Genomic DNA, 19,599 nt, shown 5'->3' with positions numbered 1-19,599 from the left:
TTTATGAATGGTTTAGTGATTCTGTGTGAACTGGGGCTACTTCCTTCATGTATTACTGCAGTGCTGCAGGAGATTTTTAATCAGTGCTGTTTGCTACATCAGTGTTTGGAAGTTTGGAGGGATACAAACATTATTCAAACTCTTCTTACCTGCTTGTCACACACCCAGGAGGGTTAGCAATACTGCCTAGTGGCTAGGGTCCCAATTGATTGGCTTTGCCTGTACCCAGTTCCAGTTGTCAAACTTTACTGTGATAATGGGTTGAAGCCTCAGAAAAATGGCTTCTGCCTTGTTGTACTTATTTAGTAAAACCTCTTTAAATAAGGGTCACTTGACTAGTGTAGTATAGTGGTTAGAGTGTTGGATTGGGTCTCAAGAGATCCAGGTTCTAGTCCCTACTCAGCCATGAAGCTCACTTGGTGACTTTGAGCCAGGGTTGTGAGGATCAAATGGAGAGAATTACCTGGGTCGCCTTGGGTTCCTTGTAGAAAAATATGGCAGTGTTTGCCTGTGTGTGCATGTTTATAATAAATTATGCAGCAGACAAGAGCAAGCTAACTCTAACTTGGTAAAAGAAAGCAGAAAGTTAAATCATTTTTTGTTCTGATACATTTTTTAATGTGGTTGTTACAGCTCTGGTGCAAACTGGAATACATTTTGCAGAAATATGCTCAATGTTCTTTCATCTGTATTTCAACAAACCTATAGGATTGAATATGGAAAGTAATGATGTATCAGCTAGGAGAAGGAAATGTTACTGCTGTTCTGCTTCTGTATTTCCCCTTTGTCACATTTGGAATGCCATACATTTATCAAGAAAACAATGACAAGACTGCATTAGAGTGTACCATGCCTTGTGGAGAATGAATGGGCCTGCCTTGACACTTCTAAGCACCACGAAAAATTGGCATGGCTAGGGGACTCTATTGGCAGGCTCATCAAGTTGCTAATAATTTCTGGTGACTTCAAAACTATTATAGTCTGAGAATTTTTTAAAGGACTATGTTTTGAATTATGGCATCAGTGTTTTATTTTCTACCAAGTTGGAAATAAAAGCACGTTCAGGATTTCAACTACTTGATTTCATGCAGTGCTAGCTTTGTAATAAGACTCTTGGTTTCTCTTAAGTTTAAAAGCAATACCATGCTAATTCTAGCAGTTTTACTATTGCAAGGGAAATGAATCTGGTATGGTGTGCATTGCCAAAAAGCTAGAAGCAGCTATCACACTTGGGTTGTAATTCAAGGACCATTTAAAATTCAATTTCATTGGTACTTTCAGGATTCCTCTGTGTCCCAAATATATGGGCGTAAGGGATTGTGTACATGGTCACGTTCTATTTTGTTTTGCTGAATTGCAATCAAAAGTTGGGAACAGTTCACCATATTGCATGAGCATTGCTGTTTCACAAAGCTCAATAAAGGCCTAAACTGTTCATATGGATTACACTTTTTTGCTTTGGAGCCTTGGGAGTCCGAGATTTTATAATACAATATTGATCTGCCCTGTGTAGTTGAGAGAGGACTGAGATACTACAGCCCTCCTAGTCACTTGTTCTGTATCCTTCTGATTTGGAAACCTCTCTCTTGTTGCAGTTGTACATTTTTTCAGCTCAAGTCAGCTACAGATACTTGTTCTTATCCAGAATCAAGTCGTATCTTGTGATTGTGGTAAACTACAGATTGGATGGTACCAGAATAGAATATGACTTTAAAGAGCAGTAGAACAGATCAGGAAATAAAAAGTCCTGTGGGAGTTTCATGGTAAACAATGGGAAGGATAGTTTTTCCTTTCATGCAGACTTGTAATCATGAAATCCATAGTCTTAAAAAAAAAGGTTGAGTAAACTTAATATATAAAATGTTGTTAGTAAGCCCTAGGCAAGAATTGTTGCAACACTGGCATTAATTTACCACAGCTCTGATCTACTATTGTGTACAGAAAAAAAATCTCATTTCACTAATAGAATCTCTCTCAAAACAGCACTCGCCTACAGCAGAGCTCAAGGCAATTTCATTATTCAAGTTTCACCAAGTTTTAGATACTAGTAGAAGTCCTGTTACCTTTATAAATTGGCACTTTTTATTCTAAGGGAAGCGGGGGGGATGAGGGAGAGCTCTCTGTGAACAAATTGCAGTATAGGAGATCATTTAAGGAGTTGTCAGGAAAAAGAATCTCTTCTGATCAGACAGATATTAAGGGGGAGAGAAGAGAACCAATACCAATACAATAACATTCTACAGTAGAATTTGTAGAAGGTCTCAGTGCTGCCCCCATAATGGCTTATTTGGTTTGGGGAAGCAAGAAGCAAATGGTGGTGGTGGGTGGATATTCATGTGGTGGTGGTGGTGGTGGTGGTGGTGGTGATCATACCTCTTCAGTAGCACCTGGGTGTTGGCTTCATGCACTCTATCATTCTATACTGGAGGGAGACCCTTCCAGAGGTGCCCACAGAGGTACCTGTGAATGCTATGATGCCCTCAGGAGGCATATAGAGAATCCCTGAGCTGTAGCATATTAAGTACAGACTTTCTTCTGGAGCACATAGATGTTCTTAAGTATACGTGACATAAGCAGTATGGTAACCTGTAAGCCCTCTTCATATGTCTCCTAATTGCTGTTTAGTGTATTCATTTTAGTTTATTTGCCAGAATGCTTGAATAATACAGAATAAGTGAATACAAATAAGGTTTTAAATAGCACATAGATGCTCTTCTCATAGATTTATTTTAATATTAAACACTGGTAACTCTGTGTTATGTTCATACATATTGATTACAAAACAAATAATTAAAATGGTGATTTTTGCCAAGTGTTACTTTCATTTTCTGAGTACTGTGTACTTATTGGTGCAGTTCAGACACTAATTCAATTGTGGTATTTAACATTGTTGCTACTAGTTTCAGGCTTCCAAGCTGTTCCTCTCTTCTCCCTTTGCACAGTTGCAAGGAAGAAAGTTTGGAAGCCTTCTAGTGGAGTGGAGTTCCTTTATATATCTGAACTTAGGGGAAGTTTAGTTGGTTTAAAGTATGGTTCCTTTTATCTAGGGTTATTTTATCTACTTGGGGTTCTTTTGTGTTTGAAAAGAACTAAAAAACTTCACTTACTTTGTAAGTGAAAGATGGCCGCGCCATCTTCAGTAAAGGAACTGGATAGTGGGTAATTTTGCCATTTTGATGCCTTTTATTCTCTGTCTTTTCAAATGCTTATAGAAGGTCTTTTTTTTACTCCTGTGTGGTGTTTGTGTGTGTGCATGTGTGTAACATGTCTGCTTGTAGAACAAGACAATGAATCACTGTTAATTCATATACTAAGGTGGTGCAAAAGGGATAAACATGTTGACTTGAAGTGATGCTGAAGGAAGATTTGAGGACTCTTAGGGCAGTCTAAGCTTTATTTTGGGCACATTTGACAAAATTTTGAAGGTTTTCAGTTTCTGTTTTTCAATATGGTAGAAGATATAAGTATAATAGAAGTACAGTTTTGCTCTTTGATGATACTGAAATTTTACTAAAGTTCTCTCTTGACTTGATACTAGTTTAACACCACTTTATGAATCAGACTTCTTTAAATCTATATCCCCACATCAAATAAAACGTTTCAGTGTTTAAAACTCAGGCTCTTAATGGAACATCATCTATTAGGATTCTAAGAATTCTACCTATCAAGGGGAATTTTAAGGCTTCTGGAATGCAAACCAAGTAATGACAGCCTGTGTCGGGGTGTCATGACATGCTTATTCAGCTTAGTACTTTGTGAATACTTACAAATTAAGTTGGCATGCCTTACCTGCTGGTTCACCTAGGAGACTTTTGTATGGATTTTGTATAGCCAGATTTTGTATTTTCAAAAATAAAGAATGTTGTTCTGTTCCTAGTGGTCCCAGGGCAACCTGGAACTACCTTGTCACCCAGCAGAGCCTAATTTGAAAGCCTGCAAGCCCTTCCTCCTTTGGATCACCTAAAGACTCTGACTGAGCAGACATCCAGACTAAAACTTCCAGTTGGCCTTTTCCTTCCCCTCCTACATGCTCCCTTGCCACTGGCAACCTGCTTTTGGTATTGCCTGATGAAAAGATCAGAGATCCTGAAAACTTGCATATATTCTGTCTTATAGGAATTGGCCTAATGCAGGTATCACAGTCAATGCTTTCTGACAATTTTCTTGTGGCCAACACAGCTGCCTTTAATCATTTTCTTTCTTTCTTTCTTTCTTTCTTTCTTTCTTTCTTTCTTTCTTTCTTTGATTTTGTTTTAAAGAATATCTCTACAAAATGTCAGGGTTTTTTGGAGTGGATATTAAACTTGTTGGACATCATGTCTTTATTTTCTGTATGCTTTCTAGAGAATCAATCCGGCTGGAGCAAGTAATGCAGAACTATCCCTGACTGATCCCGGAATGTACCAGTTGGACATTACATTAAAAAGAGGTCATAATTTAGCTGCCCGTGATCGAAGAGGTAAGATTATCATTTTTGTATATATGTTGTTTCTTCCACTTACAAGGAAACCAAGGCAACTCTCAAGGTTTTCTTCATTTTCTTTTTATCCTCACAACAACAGCAGTGCTGGCAGAAGGCTAGACTGAGAGTCTGTGACTGGCCTAAAGTCACTCAGTGAGTTCTACGGCTGAGCAGGGACTAGCCCTCTGCCCTCCTGAGCCTTTTTCCAGCACTCTTACACCACGGTGACTTTCACTGTCCCATACTGACAAAACCACTATTCCGACAAATACCATTGGCCAAGGTCTGAGAGATCTCAGACACACACTTTTATTTTATAGCTGCATTCTAGAAATGCACTGCTTGTAAGAAATCTTCCAGAATTGTTCTTCATCTATATATAATATATGAGGCTAGTAATATTTGCAGGAGCTTGCTGGGAATTTGAATCCAAGCACATTGTATTTACATTCTACTTACATTCTTGTATTTAAATCCATGTTTAAATTTTCATAGATTTCAGTTTGTGAATGTTCAGAATTCATTGAAGAATGGAAAATGCATACAGAAAATGTTATGTGCACACAGTAGCATGACTTAAGTAATATTTATCTAGCAGCTGAATGAATTAAAAGCTGAAAATATTGGCGCTTTTCTATTGTCATTAGGCAGTAGTTTAGTAAATATGCTTTGGAACTTCAGCAGTCAGGCTGGGATGAATAGAAGACTCAGTTTAATATTTAGTCTTGGTGTCTGGGCCAGTCACCTGAGGGATCTAATGATGGGGGAATGGCCACATAGCATAGCTTTGGTCATTTTCATCATACTTGTGCAGGTGCTAGACTATATCAGATGTGATATATCAGAGCATGATGTCTGTATAACACCATAGATGTGCATAGCCTAGGAACCGCCAACGCTAAAATGTAATAATGAATACAGAGCTTGCTTATCTTTGATATAATGGTGTTGAATTGACCCTTTCTTTTTGACTAATCATGCAGAATATGTAAAGAAAGAATTAAAAGTTAGAAAACAAGACAGGGCTGCTGCTGAAAATGACAACCTCATATTGAGGTTCACTGTTATTCTCTGTAGCATTGTTCACAGCTTGCATCGTATTGACATGATATTATATGCATTTTTTGCATGCGCTTCTTATCACAGGCTGAACACTTTTAGCAGCACCATACCAATGCACAATGTAATTGTATATAGGATAGGGCTCTGCCATGAAAACTGGCAGGCTGGAGTATTCTTATTCAGGATTCCAGCCACTCCTTTCAACTCCCTCTGGTGTTCCTACTTTTTTTCTTCAGTGGTCAGTATTTCACTTAGCACACATGTTCCTCACTGGGCCATGTTGGGTTCTCCCACTCCATTTTAAGTTTTTATTTGGAGTGGGGGTTAGCACCAAATCCCAGCTATAATGCCATCTTTGGTTATTTCACTGGTGGCAGTTCTTCCATGGATTGACTAGAGATGAAATGACATATTCAGACAATTAGATAGCTCATTCTACACCTTTAGCATGTGTCTCTTTCCCTCTTCTCCCGTTCTTGCATTTGTAATCCAATTATCCTCCCACTTGACTGTCTTTTTTCTTCATGCAGTGAGTCACATTCTGTGCCGCTGAAGGTTTATAGTATTGTTTTGAGAGTTCCCTCTCCTTAGGATTTTTCTAAACATTCCTAAACCATCCTTGGAGCTGTTAGGCTAATTTAGTATTGCACAGAAATGTTTTCAGTTATTAAATAAATATTCTGGAAACATCTGGAACCCTTGAGATTTCCCCATATTTGCTGCTACCTCTACCTTGTGTGTGTGTGTGTGTGTGGAGGGGGTGTAGTTCTGGTAAGACTTGAACTGGAAATAAAGAGAATGATCCACTGTACAGATGGTGAGGGAGAGCTAAAATGACTGTGTATGTGCTGCATGCATAGAGCCAAGACAGACTGCTTATAAAGCAATTCCGTGCATATTTAAATAGAAAAAAGGCCTTCAACTCTCAAGATGTGCCAGCCCACCCAGCTATCTGTCTAGAATCATAGAATTGGAAGGGGCCATGAAGGCCATCGGGTCCAACACCCTACTGTCTAAATATGCATAGGATTGTGTTCTTAGTACTTATTTGGCCAACATTTGAACTAAGGGATAGGAGACTATTGAATCAAACACTGATTCAACCTAGCAACCTTGCGCCTTCAATTGCAGCTGCTTCTGCCTTTGCCATGATCTGTGGCTAAAGAAAGTTTAACCTGGGCACTTAAAATGGAAGTGATCAGAGAGGTAGTAAGGAGGCCTGAAAAACTGACAGCTCCATTCAGGCTTTGATCAGTGTTTTACTGGAAAACAGAAAAGAAAATAATTGTACTGGCATCAGTGGAGGTTTTTTGTGTTCTGTTAGCTTCCTTCTCCCACAGGGGCAACAACTGTAGGAAGGAAACATTGGTTGTGGGAAGGTTAGATTCTCTTCTGGAGCACAGTGATACTGATCTGAATTAGGGATGCACAACTAAACCAAGTCATGGGTCCATGCTTCATGATGATGTATATTGTGAAGCTGGAAGAATCTGCCTGTAAGGTTATTTTTCTTTACCCCAAAATAGCCCTCTATTTTGCTGCTATGATGGAAAATGGTTTATCTCAGAAGCTGTTGATTTTAGAGGTTATAAGCTTGCACAAATACTAGTTGTGAATCTGTCAAGTTTATGTAAAGGGTATCTTGGGCAAAAATAGTAAATTGCCTTTTAGATGGCATTTAAATTATCTGGGGCTCTGGGCTTCATTTACTTCAGAGAGGATGCCTTGGGAATATAATAAGAAATAATTCAGAGAGATAGTCTAGTCATTGTAATAACATATTCTAAATCACTTTTATCTGTATTGTAGTAAATAAGGATCCCATCCCATTGAGATGAGTGTGACCCTCTGAACTTGGAGACTTCTGCATTTTCAATAGATGGCTGTTGGAGCTTATCTTGGCCACCCCAGCTTCCTTCTTTCCCCCTCAAAATGCTGCTTTGATCTCTCTGGGGTTGCTTTTCTGACCTCAGAGAGGAGCTTACATGCATCTTCTCAAACTGACTGAAAGGGGTAGAACTCTGATTACTAGGTCTGAGGTACATTAAAAATTATAGCTCTTAAGGCAATGTATAGAGGTCATTCTGTCCATATCTCAAATAGATTTACAGCTGAATGGAATTATTGGAACTCTGACGGGATAGGTAGTTTTAAAAAATTATAAGACAGGACATGCCATATTTCTGATGTATCCAACATTCTAAGAAATGCACGTAGAACAAGAGACAGCCTTTTTGGTGATGGCACCTAGGCTCTAGAATTCCCTTCTGAGGACAGAGAAACCCATCTTACTGTTTTGTTCAAGCTGGAATAAAATCTTAATTTTTAGGGAAAGTCTTTTGAACACTGAACTGTTGCCTTGACAAGTTTGGTTTTTAAGCAGTCTACAGCTATTAAATAATTACATGGTTATATTTTGTTTTCTGCTGCTGTTTGAGTGTTTATGTGTTGTAAGGCACATTTTTTGTTTTCTATCTTCTTGTATTAGAGAAAAAGGAAGGTATAAATATTTTTAAACAAATATGCGGCTGCTTCAGGTACACATACTTAGGCTTACTTAGGGCAGCTGGTGGAGAACATTTTGAATCCATACCACAGGTTCATTCACCAGATGCCACCACAAAAATTGGGTGGAAATAGGTTTTTGCTGATTCAGTGGTGCACCTTTTTGTAATACTACAGAGTGCTAAAAAAGTTACATTATTCTCATTTGCATGTGAACTAAATTTGGCCAAATTATGGACACCTTTTCCAGATAATGGGCCACATGTGGCCTGTGGGCTGCATGTTGCCTGCCCCTTCAGAAGGCGTGGAACTAGAGAGTTGAAACAAAGGCGTCACGAAAAAAATGAATTTAAGGGAGTATTTAAAGGAAGTAAGAGAGATGGCATCATAAATCATGTTCTTGGACACAGCTTCAAGCTTACAAGCAACACAGGAGAATGGGCAGGCACATTTGAAGGAGCAATAATGATTTTTTTCAAGCTTGCAATGTATGTTGGAGCTGGTCATAGAGAACTCTGATGTCTAAGAGCTTGGTTTGGATCTGGGGGTGGAAAGAAAGACAGGGTAAGGATTTGAAGAATTTGACGGGCATATCATGTAATCAGAGTGATAAGAAAGGTGAATGATTGTGACAGCAGAAGATCGAGTGAGATGATATAAGACTGGAAAGGAGAAGAAAATTGCAGTAGCCTGGGCATGATCAGAAGATACAGAGGAAGGACCATATATTTGAAATGCTGTAGAGATCTGATGTGACTTGGCTATAGTCTGACAATGGGGAACACAGGGGGGAAATGTCCAACAGGCTGGATGGTATAGAAACGTATGGGGCTTAAGAGTAAAGGTAAGAGGTTACGTTTTGGACATATTAAGCTTGAGACTTAAGCTCAGCCATTGTTCCCAAATGGAGGCATCCAGGGACAGTGTGGGAGAAGGAGAGAGTGACCTGGTCTCTTTCATCTTTCCTGTTGGTTGTCACACTCAAGACAATCTTTTGAAATGCAATTCTTTTACTGCAGCTTAACAGATTACGCAACATTATCAACTCTAAAATGCATTCTACCAATGTTGAGGGAGAAGTATCTACCAAGTAGAGTTGAATCCAAACTAGAAACTTCCCTTCTGTCCCTCCCTTTCAGTAAAGCTTTTGATTCCACCTTGTTCTTGCTGCTTGAGGGCAAGATGGAAGGAACAGCAAAGACCCTCTAACTGGGCAGCTCTTTTCTTCCACTGCCTCCTTACAGGGCCAAGGACGGGGTCTCGCATATGTTTCCTCTCTCCTGAAAACCTTTCTTCTAGAACAAGCCTGAGAAAGTTCACCTTCTGACTAAGAAGTTTCATTGGGTAACCTTGAACTTTCCCCCCTCCTCAGAATCAGAGGAAGCTATCTGAATAGTTTGTAATGAGTGAGAGATGGGCCCCCTTTCTAGAGTGGGGAGAGTGTGTGACCATACCTAGATGGGAAATAGTTTGGCCACAGTTACCCTTGCTCCAGTAACATCTTGTTTAGCCTTCTGCAATGTGTTGTACTTGGGACTATTTTTAACATACAGGAAAGGGCTGCAGACTGGGTGCTTGCTAATATTATGCCAGTACTTAGGGAGAGGGCCTTCTCCATGCAGGGAATCTGGCATCTTATGTTTTTCCTGATCACAGCAAAGGGCTTCTTATTTGCCTAGGATTTGTGCTTGGAACAAAATCTCTGTGTAAGTGGAGTTTAGGTAATTTGAGTTGCTAGGTAATTTTATTTTTCTCTGTCAGAAAGTTTTATGATGTTTTATAATTATTTTACTGGGCAGGGGATGATTACTACTTTGTAATTTAATATTGTTTTGTGAGCTACGCAGAGATCATATGATGATGGGTCGCCTAATAAATCCATTACCTGAAGAAATAAAGCAGAAAACCAAGAGAGCAGATCCTGAGGAGTCAGGAGAGAGAGAGAAAGCAGGGAAAGAACTTCTGCTTATGGAAATGCCGTGTGTTTGATCAGACAGGTAGAGAGAAGCAACCAAGGACAAAATTGTGGAGTCCTGGCAGACAAAGAGAATCAGGTAGGATAGAAAATCACTTGGCAACAGAAAAGCCAAAGAGAATGAAAGGTAAACAGAAGCATATAGATTTAAAGTGACAAGGCCATCATTGGGGTTTTCCCCCCTCTGGGGAGATACAGTGGCATGTGGAATAGAAGCTGGTGGGGTGGATGACAGGCTGATTATGTAGAGGAAGAAGGGATAATGGTGGCAGAGATGACAACTAAGAAGGTGAAAGAGAGAAGATCGAGGAGTCATACGGAGGCATTAGAAGAGGTTATACCAGGGCAGTCAACTCATCAGTCAAGATATGTTTTGGGGAAGAAAGCATGGTAGGAGGAACAACTGGCAGAAGTGCAAGAGCAAGCTGGAGGTTTCAGTCTTAGTAATGAAAACGGCTGCAAAATCCTGGGTAGAGATTGTGGAGTGAGGAGGCAAAACAGCAACCTTAAGAGAGGATTGAAGGTGGAGAAGAGGTAAGAGTCTTAGTTTTAAACTTTTCTTTTGCATTTAATAGTGTTGTATTGTAATTGTTGCGAACCAACTAGAGAGCTTGAGCAGTTGGATAGGGTAGAAATATAACAAATAAATAAATATGCTGCTTAGCTAGGGACAGGGCAAATAAGGAGGAAAATACAAATTTACAGTTAACCAACTCTTTTGTTCTTCTCCAAAAGCATTAGCTGCATCGGACATGCAGCATGAGTTAGCATTTAAGTGGAGGTAGATGGCCAGGATGGAAGTGGAAGGAGCAGATTATTTCGGAGAGTGGTCAAGCCTGTGAGGAGTTGATAACAGGGATGGATAAATTCATGGTAAACAAATCCTACAGTTGTTCTGAGTTCTTCCTACCCCCTTGAAGTCTTCACTGTCTTTTATGCTATTACAAAGTCAGCAGTCCTGCCATGCTTTATTATGGTGTGCCTTTGAAGTTGCTTTATGGCTATCTAGATGATGTTATATCCAGCAAAATTACTATCTTGCAAGTAGTAGTTTACTGTGTGATACTTTAGAATTGAAATATGAACTAGTACCTGGGGACCCATCAATTTCAAATGGAATTTGCTGTTTCCATCTCTAATCTTGTGAACCAATTGTCAGTGGAGGTCAGGCCAGATAACAGTGAAGAAGTTTGAATTTTGCTCAGTGATTACTATTTAACAGTCTACTAACTTGAAATGATAGCTCTGAGAGCTGTAGCCTGCTGCATATATTAAAATGGGTGTGAAATCTTGGAGCTACAACACTACAGAAATAAGCTGAAAGTACTTACATGTCTTCCATTAGGAAGAAGAGTTTTTACAGTACACCATGAGGAATTTGTTCTTAGGAACTAGGTCAGTTACACTGGAAGACAATCTCTATTTTGAACTTCCTGGGATCTACATGTTGATTTCCTGTCCTGTGATGCGAGGAAGATTCTCTGCAGAGTGAAATCAACAACAGCAAAAGAGAAACATGAAAGAAGAGGAGGAGTTTCAGCATCCTGGTGTTAACCAACCTGGAGGATGCCCAAACAGCCCAATGAGCCTGCACTTAAAGCAGCCCCCGCAATCCATTACACCCAGCCATGCCTCTGTCATTGAACCTTGAGGAAGTCCTGCTCAAGGAATCAAACACTGCTATCGTGACAGATGTTATCACTTGCAGGAGAACTTCAGGGATGACCTGGCTGTCTCTATAAGCCTCCCTTGCCTGCTGGCTCACTGAGTGTATTGCTATGGTTTATAGCATCAGCAATTTGGTGGTGCCAGAGGGTTTAGTAGCCCACTTAGTAAGTAGGACTGTTACTTCAGTAGCAGCCCTCTGATGGAAGGTCCCACTGGAGAAGTTGTGTAGAGCCGCCCCATGATCATTGGTGCATACCTTCCCCAGACATTACCTTCGTTCCTTCAGCAGGGCACCTTCAGCAAGCATGTTCTACTCCTGTCCTGTCAGGAGGCCAGCTTCAGGTGACTACTGGCTGATCTGGGGATGCACTGCTTTTATAGAGAGCAGCACTGCGTGATTGTTAGTGTGTCAGACTGGGGACCTAGGAGATCTGGGTTCTAGCTTCAAGTTGGTCATGAAGCATGCTGGGTGACCTTGGGCTAGTCATTCACTCTAACCTACCTCACAAGGTTGTTGCTCTCAGGATAAAAATATAGTGCCAGTTAAATATGTAAAGCCCCCTTTTGCAAGAGGAAATGGTATGATATAAATGTAAGGTGATAATAAGAATTGTGTGAATTTGTGTGTGGAGGGAAGAAAGAGACCTCACCAAGCCACTTGGAAAGGCAGCATTGAAGGAACTGGAAGTAAAAATGGCAAACTGGAGCAGTTGTGCTTTGGGTACATCATGAGAAGGCAAGACTTACTGGAGAAGATAATCATGCTAGGGAAAGTCAAACACAGGAGAAGAGGAAGGGAAGAGGAAGAGGAAGGGAAGACCAAACACAAAATGTAGTGATTCCATAAAGGAATCCACAGGATTGAGTTTAGTATTGTTCATGGATTTTGTCTTGTTTAAATGCACGATTATATTAAGAACCTGTTATTCCTCTGTAGGACTGAACTGCAGGAAGAAAGTGCCACCATGTGCCCAGATTGGTTGTTGCTATTGTAATTAGCATAGCATGAGTCTGTGGACTACACAAATCTTGCATTAGTTAAAAACAAAGCATTAGAAAGCTACTTGCTGTATTAGAGCTTTTCCCTTCCTGGGTGGTAGTGGGATAGGACTAGCTTACTTAGATAATTCTATCAGCTTTTCTGCATTTTGATTTACAATGGAAATGAATGGAAGATGGTTTCATGTAATTTATGGATAGGATATAGTTATCCTAGGTAAACAACCACAGTAAAAGCCATCAGGTTTTGTTTTTTCTTGAGTCTAGAGTAGAGGTTCCAGTGAACTCATTTTATTGACATTTTTCTTATTTATTTGATGTGTGCAAAGTGAATGACCAGTTTACTTTGCAAGCACAGACCCACTCACACAGTAAGATTTGCTATTCTGATTATTGTTTGCAATACTAATGCTAGAATTCAAATAAAGTCAACCAACTAATTTTTTAAGAGAGCCATGAGATGCTTTTTTCCCAAGTGCCACAAATAAATGCAACTTGAACATTCTTTTTATGTAGGCATACATTTGCCTCACAACTCAGTGAAACATTAGTTGACTTGTTTGTATTTTTATATTTGGAAAGTACAGTTTTCCATGATTCTAACATGACATGAAAAAAATAGCATAGGGAGTGATCTTATGGCCCCTAGATGGTATGGGAGATATCATAAGATTTTCAGGATTCCTAGCTTCAAGATTGGAGACTGAACAAACATTGGAGCTCTGCTTGTAGTTTTGATCAGCAGCTGATTCCCCTTCTTGCTCCCCGACAGTCCAATTGGAATGAACTTCACTGGCTGGTTTCCAATTTTGGGAAGGCAACCTCAGAGAAGAAGGAGGTGTTTTGGGTGGAGAGTAGGAAACTGGACAGGCCAGGATATCTGAAGCCATTCCTGTTTCCATCCCTCTCTCTCCAAGGCATTCCAGCTAGACAGGTGAACAAGTCTGTTAGTGTAAATGCATAGCAGGAAAACAGGGACATATTCTCGCTTTTCACTGGATGCCACGAACTTCTAAGTTTAGAGTCTTTCAGGCATTGTGTGTTTTGGTAATGCAGTGTTTATGTTTGATTTGTGTGTGTGTGCCCATTCAAGGGAAGGAAAGAGATTTTTATGCATTTTGCAAAGAACAATTTATGAAAAATCATTTGTGTGCTGACAATTTATGAGTTACTGTGCTGATTTGAACTAACTTTTACTCAAAGCATGGAATCTAATCATAAACTAAAATGAGTAGTGTATATTGCCATCTTGTGGCTAAATGAAATATTACAATTTTCTCCTAAATGTTTTCATAGAAAGAGTTTAACTTTGTAGAGCTGCATTTGTGGTCTCCTGTACAACAATGTGCATGTGAATGTGTTATGCGCATTCTAACTGTTCATTACCTGCCTAATTTTGGTGACAGTGGAGCACCTAATTTAAAACTAATTCAGATTAAAATAAGGTTACTAAACCTCTGAAAGGGTCATCTGAATGTTATAACAATACATTCTCATAGAGGATACTGAAGTTTATTTTTTCTGTCCTGAGAATTACATAATTCTGCTTAAAGTATTAAATGCAAATTTCATTATTTGGGAGAAAGATGTTAAAACCAGAGATAACATTTAAAAAGAACTTCAAAAGAAACATATCCATTGTTTCCTAAAATGTACAAATCCCTTATATCAGATATATAATTCCATAACATTCATTATTTATAGGCATCATTTTTGCAAAATGCAACAGCCAAAATGCACAACTAAAGCAATTCAAATATAAATTAGTAACAAAAATAAATTACATCATTGTGGAACACACAAACTTTTAGCCTATTTGTTACATATTACTAAAACAAATAAGAGGATAATCCTATGAAGATTCCTATAACCTTCTTGATAGATTAGGGACATCTAAGCAAGGTTAGGGTCTTTTCCTACCTGCAAAGCTCAGTGTTTTGGAGCAGGCACTGTACAAGGTCAGAGTGATTGTCCTGCCTGGGAATGTGAAAAATCCTATGGCTGTCTATATGCAGTAGACTTAGGATTGTGTTGGAAATTGCAAATGATCTGTTCATGAGAATATACATAAAGATAATTCATAAAGACAATAAATTTTAAGGAGTCCTGCCTAGCTTCTTTATATGGAGATAAGTATATATCTTTGGGAAAAATTTTGCTTTTCCTCCAGCTGCCTTTTTGGAATCTGGTCTCTCTTATCTGTGATCATCCTCTAAACTTTTAAAAATATTGGACTTTCTAGTCTTCTGAAAAATGTATTTTGGTCATCTTTTAAAGACCAAATGATTCAGATGCATAATCTTGATTTTTGTTCTAGGGACAAGTGATCCATATGTCAAGTTTAAAATTGGTGGAAAAGAAATCTTCAGAAGCAAAACAATCCATAAGACTCTTAATCCTGTATGGGAAGAAAGAAGTTCCATCATTATTGAAAACTTAAGGGAACAGCTGTATGTAAAGGTGAGATGCATACAATTAAGCTTAAAAATATAACCAAAACAGATGTAATTTTAATTTTTTTTAATTTGCATCTTTTAATTTGTACTTTAGAGTAAATGGAAAAGCTTCAGTCTTGCTATGGCTCATAGTATATAGAAAAAGAGTTAATCCCACCTCCATGATCCAGATTTATCTCGTAAAAAAAAATGTAGCTGCTGGAGACAGAGTTAAAGTATTGTCTGTTTTGGCCCATTACATGATTCCACTGAGTTCTGAAGTTTAGCATTCGAATGTTAGGCAACTTAATGTTGCTGTAACAGAAATTTCAACAAAGTATACCAAGGTTTACAAAGTTTTGTATTCACTGTCTTCTCTTGTTAATATTTTTCAGCATTATTCAGAGTACAAATGTATTACCTGGTTTGCAGGTGATGTCTGACTATGGGTTAAACAACCCGAGCAAGCACACTGCCACCCATACACTTGCTACTGGGTCATTCTCTATGATGTTTAATCCCAGAACTCGGCATTGTTGCAGGAGAGAGAAACAACACTGCTTTTCAACCCAACAACCAACTTTTGGTTCCTGGATTGTTTACAAAAGCAGATGCAAAGCAGAAGAGGCATTTGGTCGCAAACTTGCTTGCCCCTGCATAGCCCCAACTAACTACAGGATGTTTAACCTGTAGTTAGTTTCTTCTTGCAAATGGGATCATTTTGTGAAACATAAGTTCATGTTTCATAAGTGATACTGCCCAGCCAGGAAAGGGAAAAGCATAATAGAAATTACAACTGCTCTTTTAAAAAATGCAACTTGCAGTTTCATAGGTATTATTGTTTTGTAATTTGATGCCCCATCAAAAACACTTCTTGTAAGCAGAAATCATATGTTGTATAAAATTTATTCTGGTATGCTTCCAAATCTATTGTTAAAGGAATGCCCCAAAGTAAGAGATACTTTTTCTTTTCTTCATCTTAGGTCTTTGATTATGACTTTGGGCTTCAAGATGACTTTATGGGATCTGCTTTTTTGGACCTCAGTTCACTAGAGCAAAATAGGTACTGTGTTGAATTGTGTCTGGAAATTTAATTCTGGTTATTAATATAGACTTAATGGTTACTTGTCCCACTGTGTCCTCAGCTTTTACCTTAGCGATGCTAGGATTGCTATCATCAATTAATGCTATTCAGAATGGTTATGCATACATTTTAATTTTGTAAATTAAATGGTTAGACTGTTTCCTTGTCATATGACAGTATTAACTCAGTGTAAGGCAGCCTCCTGTGTTTCAAATACTTTTTTGGACCTCTTAAGTCCATGTGCACACACTGATTCCCACTGAGAATAATGCTTTATGAAGTGGCCTCTGTTTTACAAAAGCTTGTGCCATAGTTCAGTCTTGCCCAATCCTGTGTCCTCCAGATATTTTGGATTTCAATTCCCATTAGCTCTAGGCAACATGACTGATGGTTGGGAAAACTGGGAGTTGTTGTCTAAAACATCTGAAGGGCACCAGCTTGGAGGGGGCTGCCATAATTTGTTCGCCTCCAAGGTGTTACAGGACAACAGGTTTTTGGTTTTGTTTGTGTGTGGGGGGGGGTTTGGTTTGTTTTTGCTTTTTTGAGTTAATGCTAGTATATTACACATGTGTATGTCTGGGATCATGCACCCAATAGTTGAATTGTAGGAGGCCTGCTCAAATTAAGTACCCTGGAGTTCCCCTACAAGTAGTGAAAGGAAGCCAAATTTGTCCTAGGATCCCACCCACAAGGATGATGGATATCAGCATATGCTTTGAGAGTTTAAATGAAAATTCTTGGCTTTCTGATCACCTGGAATCCACTCCTGTCCCTGCTGGTTTTTCGTGTGAATTTGGGATTTATTTCATAAATAATTATTTTATCATATTACCAATTTTACCAATAAAGCTTTATTTTAAAATAATTGGCTGGGGAATGTTACAAGTCATGGGTACTTTTTTCTACCTAACCTTTGTACACAAGAGCAGTCCATAAGAAATAAGGAGAGCCTTGATGGATCAGAACAAAGGTCCATCTAATCCAGAATTCTGTTTGCACAATGGCCAACCAGCTGCCCACTGGAACCCGCAAGAAGGTCATGAGTGCGTTGGCATCCTTCTATGCATGTTCTCCCACTGACTCATGTACTTAGGTATAATGCCTCTGATACTGGAAGTAGCATGTTAATAGCCTTCTTCATGAGCTTGTCCAATTCCTTCCTTACTGAAGTTATCCATATAGGTGGCCATCAGTATATTATACAGAAGTAAATTTCCAAGTTTAACTATGCACCATGTGATTCTAAACTTCCAGAGTAGCAGCAAAAAGGTAAACCAAATAAGGTTCATTTACTTTCAGTCAGAATTAAACTCCTTCCTGAAGAGTCAATCTTTAATCAGTCATATTAATATCAACAATAGTGACAAAATGTGCTTCCGGAGCCAGAAAATTTCACATAATGGAACCACCCATTGCTCCTTCTCTCTTAAATGGTAACAAATAGAGTGGTACCTTTTCCAGAGACCCAGTTTGCATGATCATACGTGGGGGAAGTCATAATGGCTTATTCTCTTTCACCCAACCCCCCCCATGTATATGTGCTGGGGTGATTTCTATAATTTCTCTTAACAGCATGATTGTTGTGCAAATTCCTGTGTGAAATGAGCTATCTACAGCCCATGCAGTATTGCATGGTTAGTGTCACTGGCTGCATTCTCCTACTTGGGAAAGGAAAATAAGACATGGTGGTTTGTTTTCCCTGCCCTGCACAGGCCAGTCCTGCATTCCATGTCTTGAACAGGTTGCTGTGTTACCCAAATCCAGTGAAGCTGGATTGTGGACATGGTTGCTAAAACTACCCCAGAACCCTAGAATAAGTCATGGGTTGCAGGGTGGTTTGGAAGCCCTCATGGGGGGGGGGGGGATCAGCATGGCTGCCACAAGGGGAAGTCTTGTCTAACCTGTTGGAGTTCTTTGAGAGTGTCAATAAGTATGTGGAAAGGGCTGATCCAGCAGACTGTTTGCTTGGACTTCCAAAAGTAACTTGGACTTTGACAAAGTCCCTCTCCAAAGGCTCCTGGGCAAACTAAGAGGTCATGGAATAAAACTGAGTAAAAAACAGAAGACAGAGTGTGGGAATAAATGGCTATTTCTCCCAGTGGTGCAATGTCACCAGTGTGGTCCCTCTGGGTTCTGTATTGGGATGAATACTTTTCAACCTGTTCATAAATGATCTGGAATTAGGAGTGGGTAGTGAAGTGGCCATGTTTGCTGATGACACTAAACCTTTTAGAGTGGTTAAAACCAAAAGGCGCTCCAAAGGGAATCTCTCCAGGCTTTGAGAATTGGCATCAAAATGGCAAATGCTGTTCAATGTAAGCAAGTGTAGAGTAATGCATGAGGAGCTTGAACAGGAGGAGGTCTTGTACCCATCCTGCTTGAGGGATCCTGTGGGCAGCTGATTTGCCACCTAGTGCTGGACTAGGTGGATCTGATTCAGCATGGCTTTTCTTACATTTTTAGAACTGGATGACATGGCAATCCTCAGGTAATTACAGAAATGAGGCAGGTAAAAGAAGCCGCTCTGACTCTTTCTTTTATATTGTGCAAACCATGAATTTGGTGGGAATATCATATGAACTTCTACTTGCCTTCCTATTAAGAAAAGCAGTTAGCTCTTGCTCTTCCTCCTCTTCACAGAGGAAATGGGGGCAGGATGTTTGCATGTGCTCTGGCCCTAGGGTGCAGGAACAGTTGCAACATTTGCTGCCTCCATCAAACAAAAGGCAGAATCTAATGCTGTCCTCTCTCCTCCTCAAGCAGCACAGGCTGGAGACCAAGTAGTGAATGGAACTTTTGTTCCGCGGGGTGGCTAGGTTTAAAGCAAGAGCCAAAGCTAGCTGTTTCAACATAATGGGGGGAGGCATTCAGGAGGGGCATGGCACAAACCTCAAAGACCATGCTTTGCACCAGTTGCATCTGCCTAACCCTAACCCTAACCGTCCACATGTGGCGTTCTGGTGTTTCAGCTTTGTTCAAATTAGAAAAAGCTCCACCGTTAGGCCTTATATCAAGGGAACAATTCAGTGCCAGTCCATTGCATTCCAGCTTTTCTGTGCTTGGATTTCTTTATGAATGGAATAAGTGAAAGATGGTACAATTACAGATGAATGTTCCTCTATGGTTATGTTCCTTCTTTTGCTGACCAGTTGTGCACCTTGAAGAAAGTGCTTTTTATGAGGAAGATGCATGTAACTCTGTAAAGCAGCCTTCCCCAGTCCGGTGCTCCTTGGGTAGTTAAAGTAGTGGATACTTGTCCTTTTAGGCTCTTGCAGTGGCCTGGGGAATGTCTAAGGTATGTTGTCATATGTTTCTCAATCTCTTTGTTCTGTGTTTTTGCTTTCCGCTCCTAGCTGGTAGTGTACTGGCAGAAGGTGACTGTAGGCAGAACATGTTCATCTCTTCTTAA

General features: G+C 39.6%; 1 protein-coding gene across 2 annotated transcripts in view; it reads left to right on the top strand.

Annotated features, from left to right (window-relative positions):
- The first annotated feature begins 4,358 nt into the window (after window positions 1-4,358).
- Window positions 4,359-19,599, top strand: part of MCTP1 (multiple C2 and transmembrane domain containing 1) — a 158,991-nt gene continuing 143,750 nt past the window's right edge. For both annotated transcript variants that reach the window (XM_044446288.1, XM_044446290.1), the window contains exons 1-3: window positions 4,359-4,459; window positions 14,989-15,131; window positions 16,090-16,169. In XM_044446288.1, coding sequence (XP_044302223.1) covers window positions 4,399-4,459; window positions 14,989-15,131; window positions 16,090-16,169 — 284 coding nt within the window. In that variant the 5' untranslated portion in view covers window positions 4,359-4,398. The remainder of the gene's footprint in view (window positions 4,460-14,988; window positions 15,132-16,089; window positions 16,170-19,599) is intronic.

This window comes from Varanus komodoensis, unplaced genomic scaffold (genome assembly GCF_004798865.1).
Source record: "Varanus komodoensis strain SLA01 unplaced genomic scaffold, ASM479886v1 scaffold5, whole genome shotgun sequence".
Lineage (NCBI taxonomy): Eukaryota > Metazoa > Chordata > Lepidosauria > Squamata > Varanidae > Varanus > Varanus komodoensis.
Note: the sequence above shows the minus strand (reverse complement) of the source record. Positions and strands in the feature narration are given on the sequence as shown.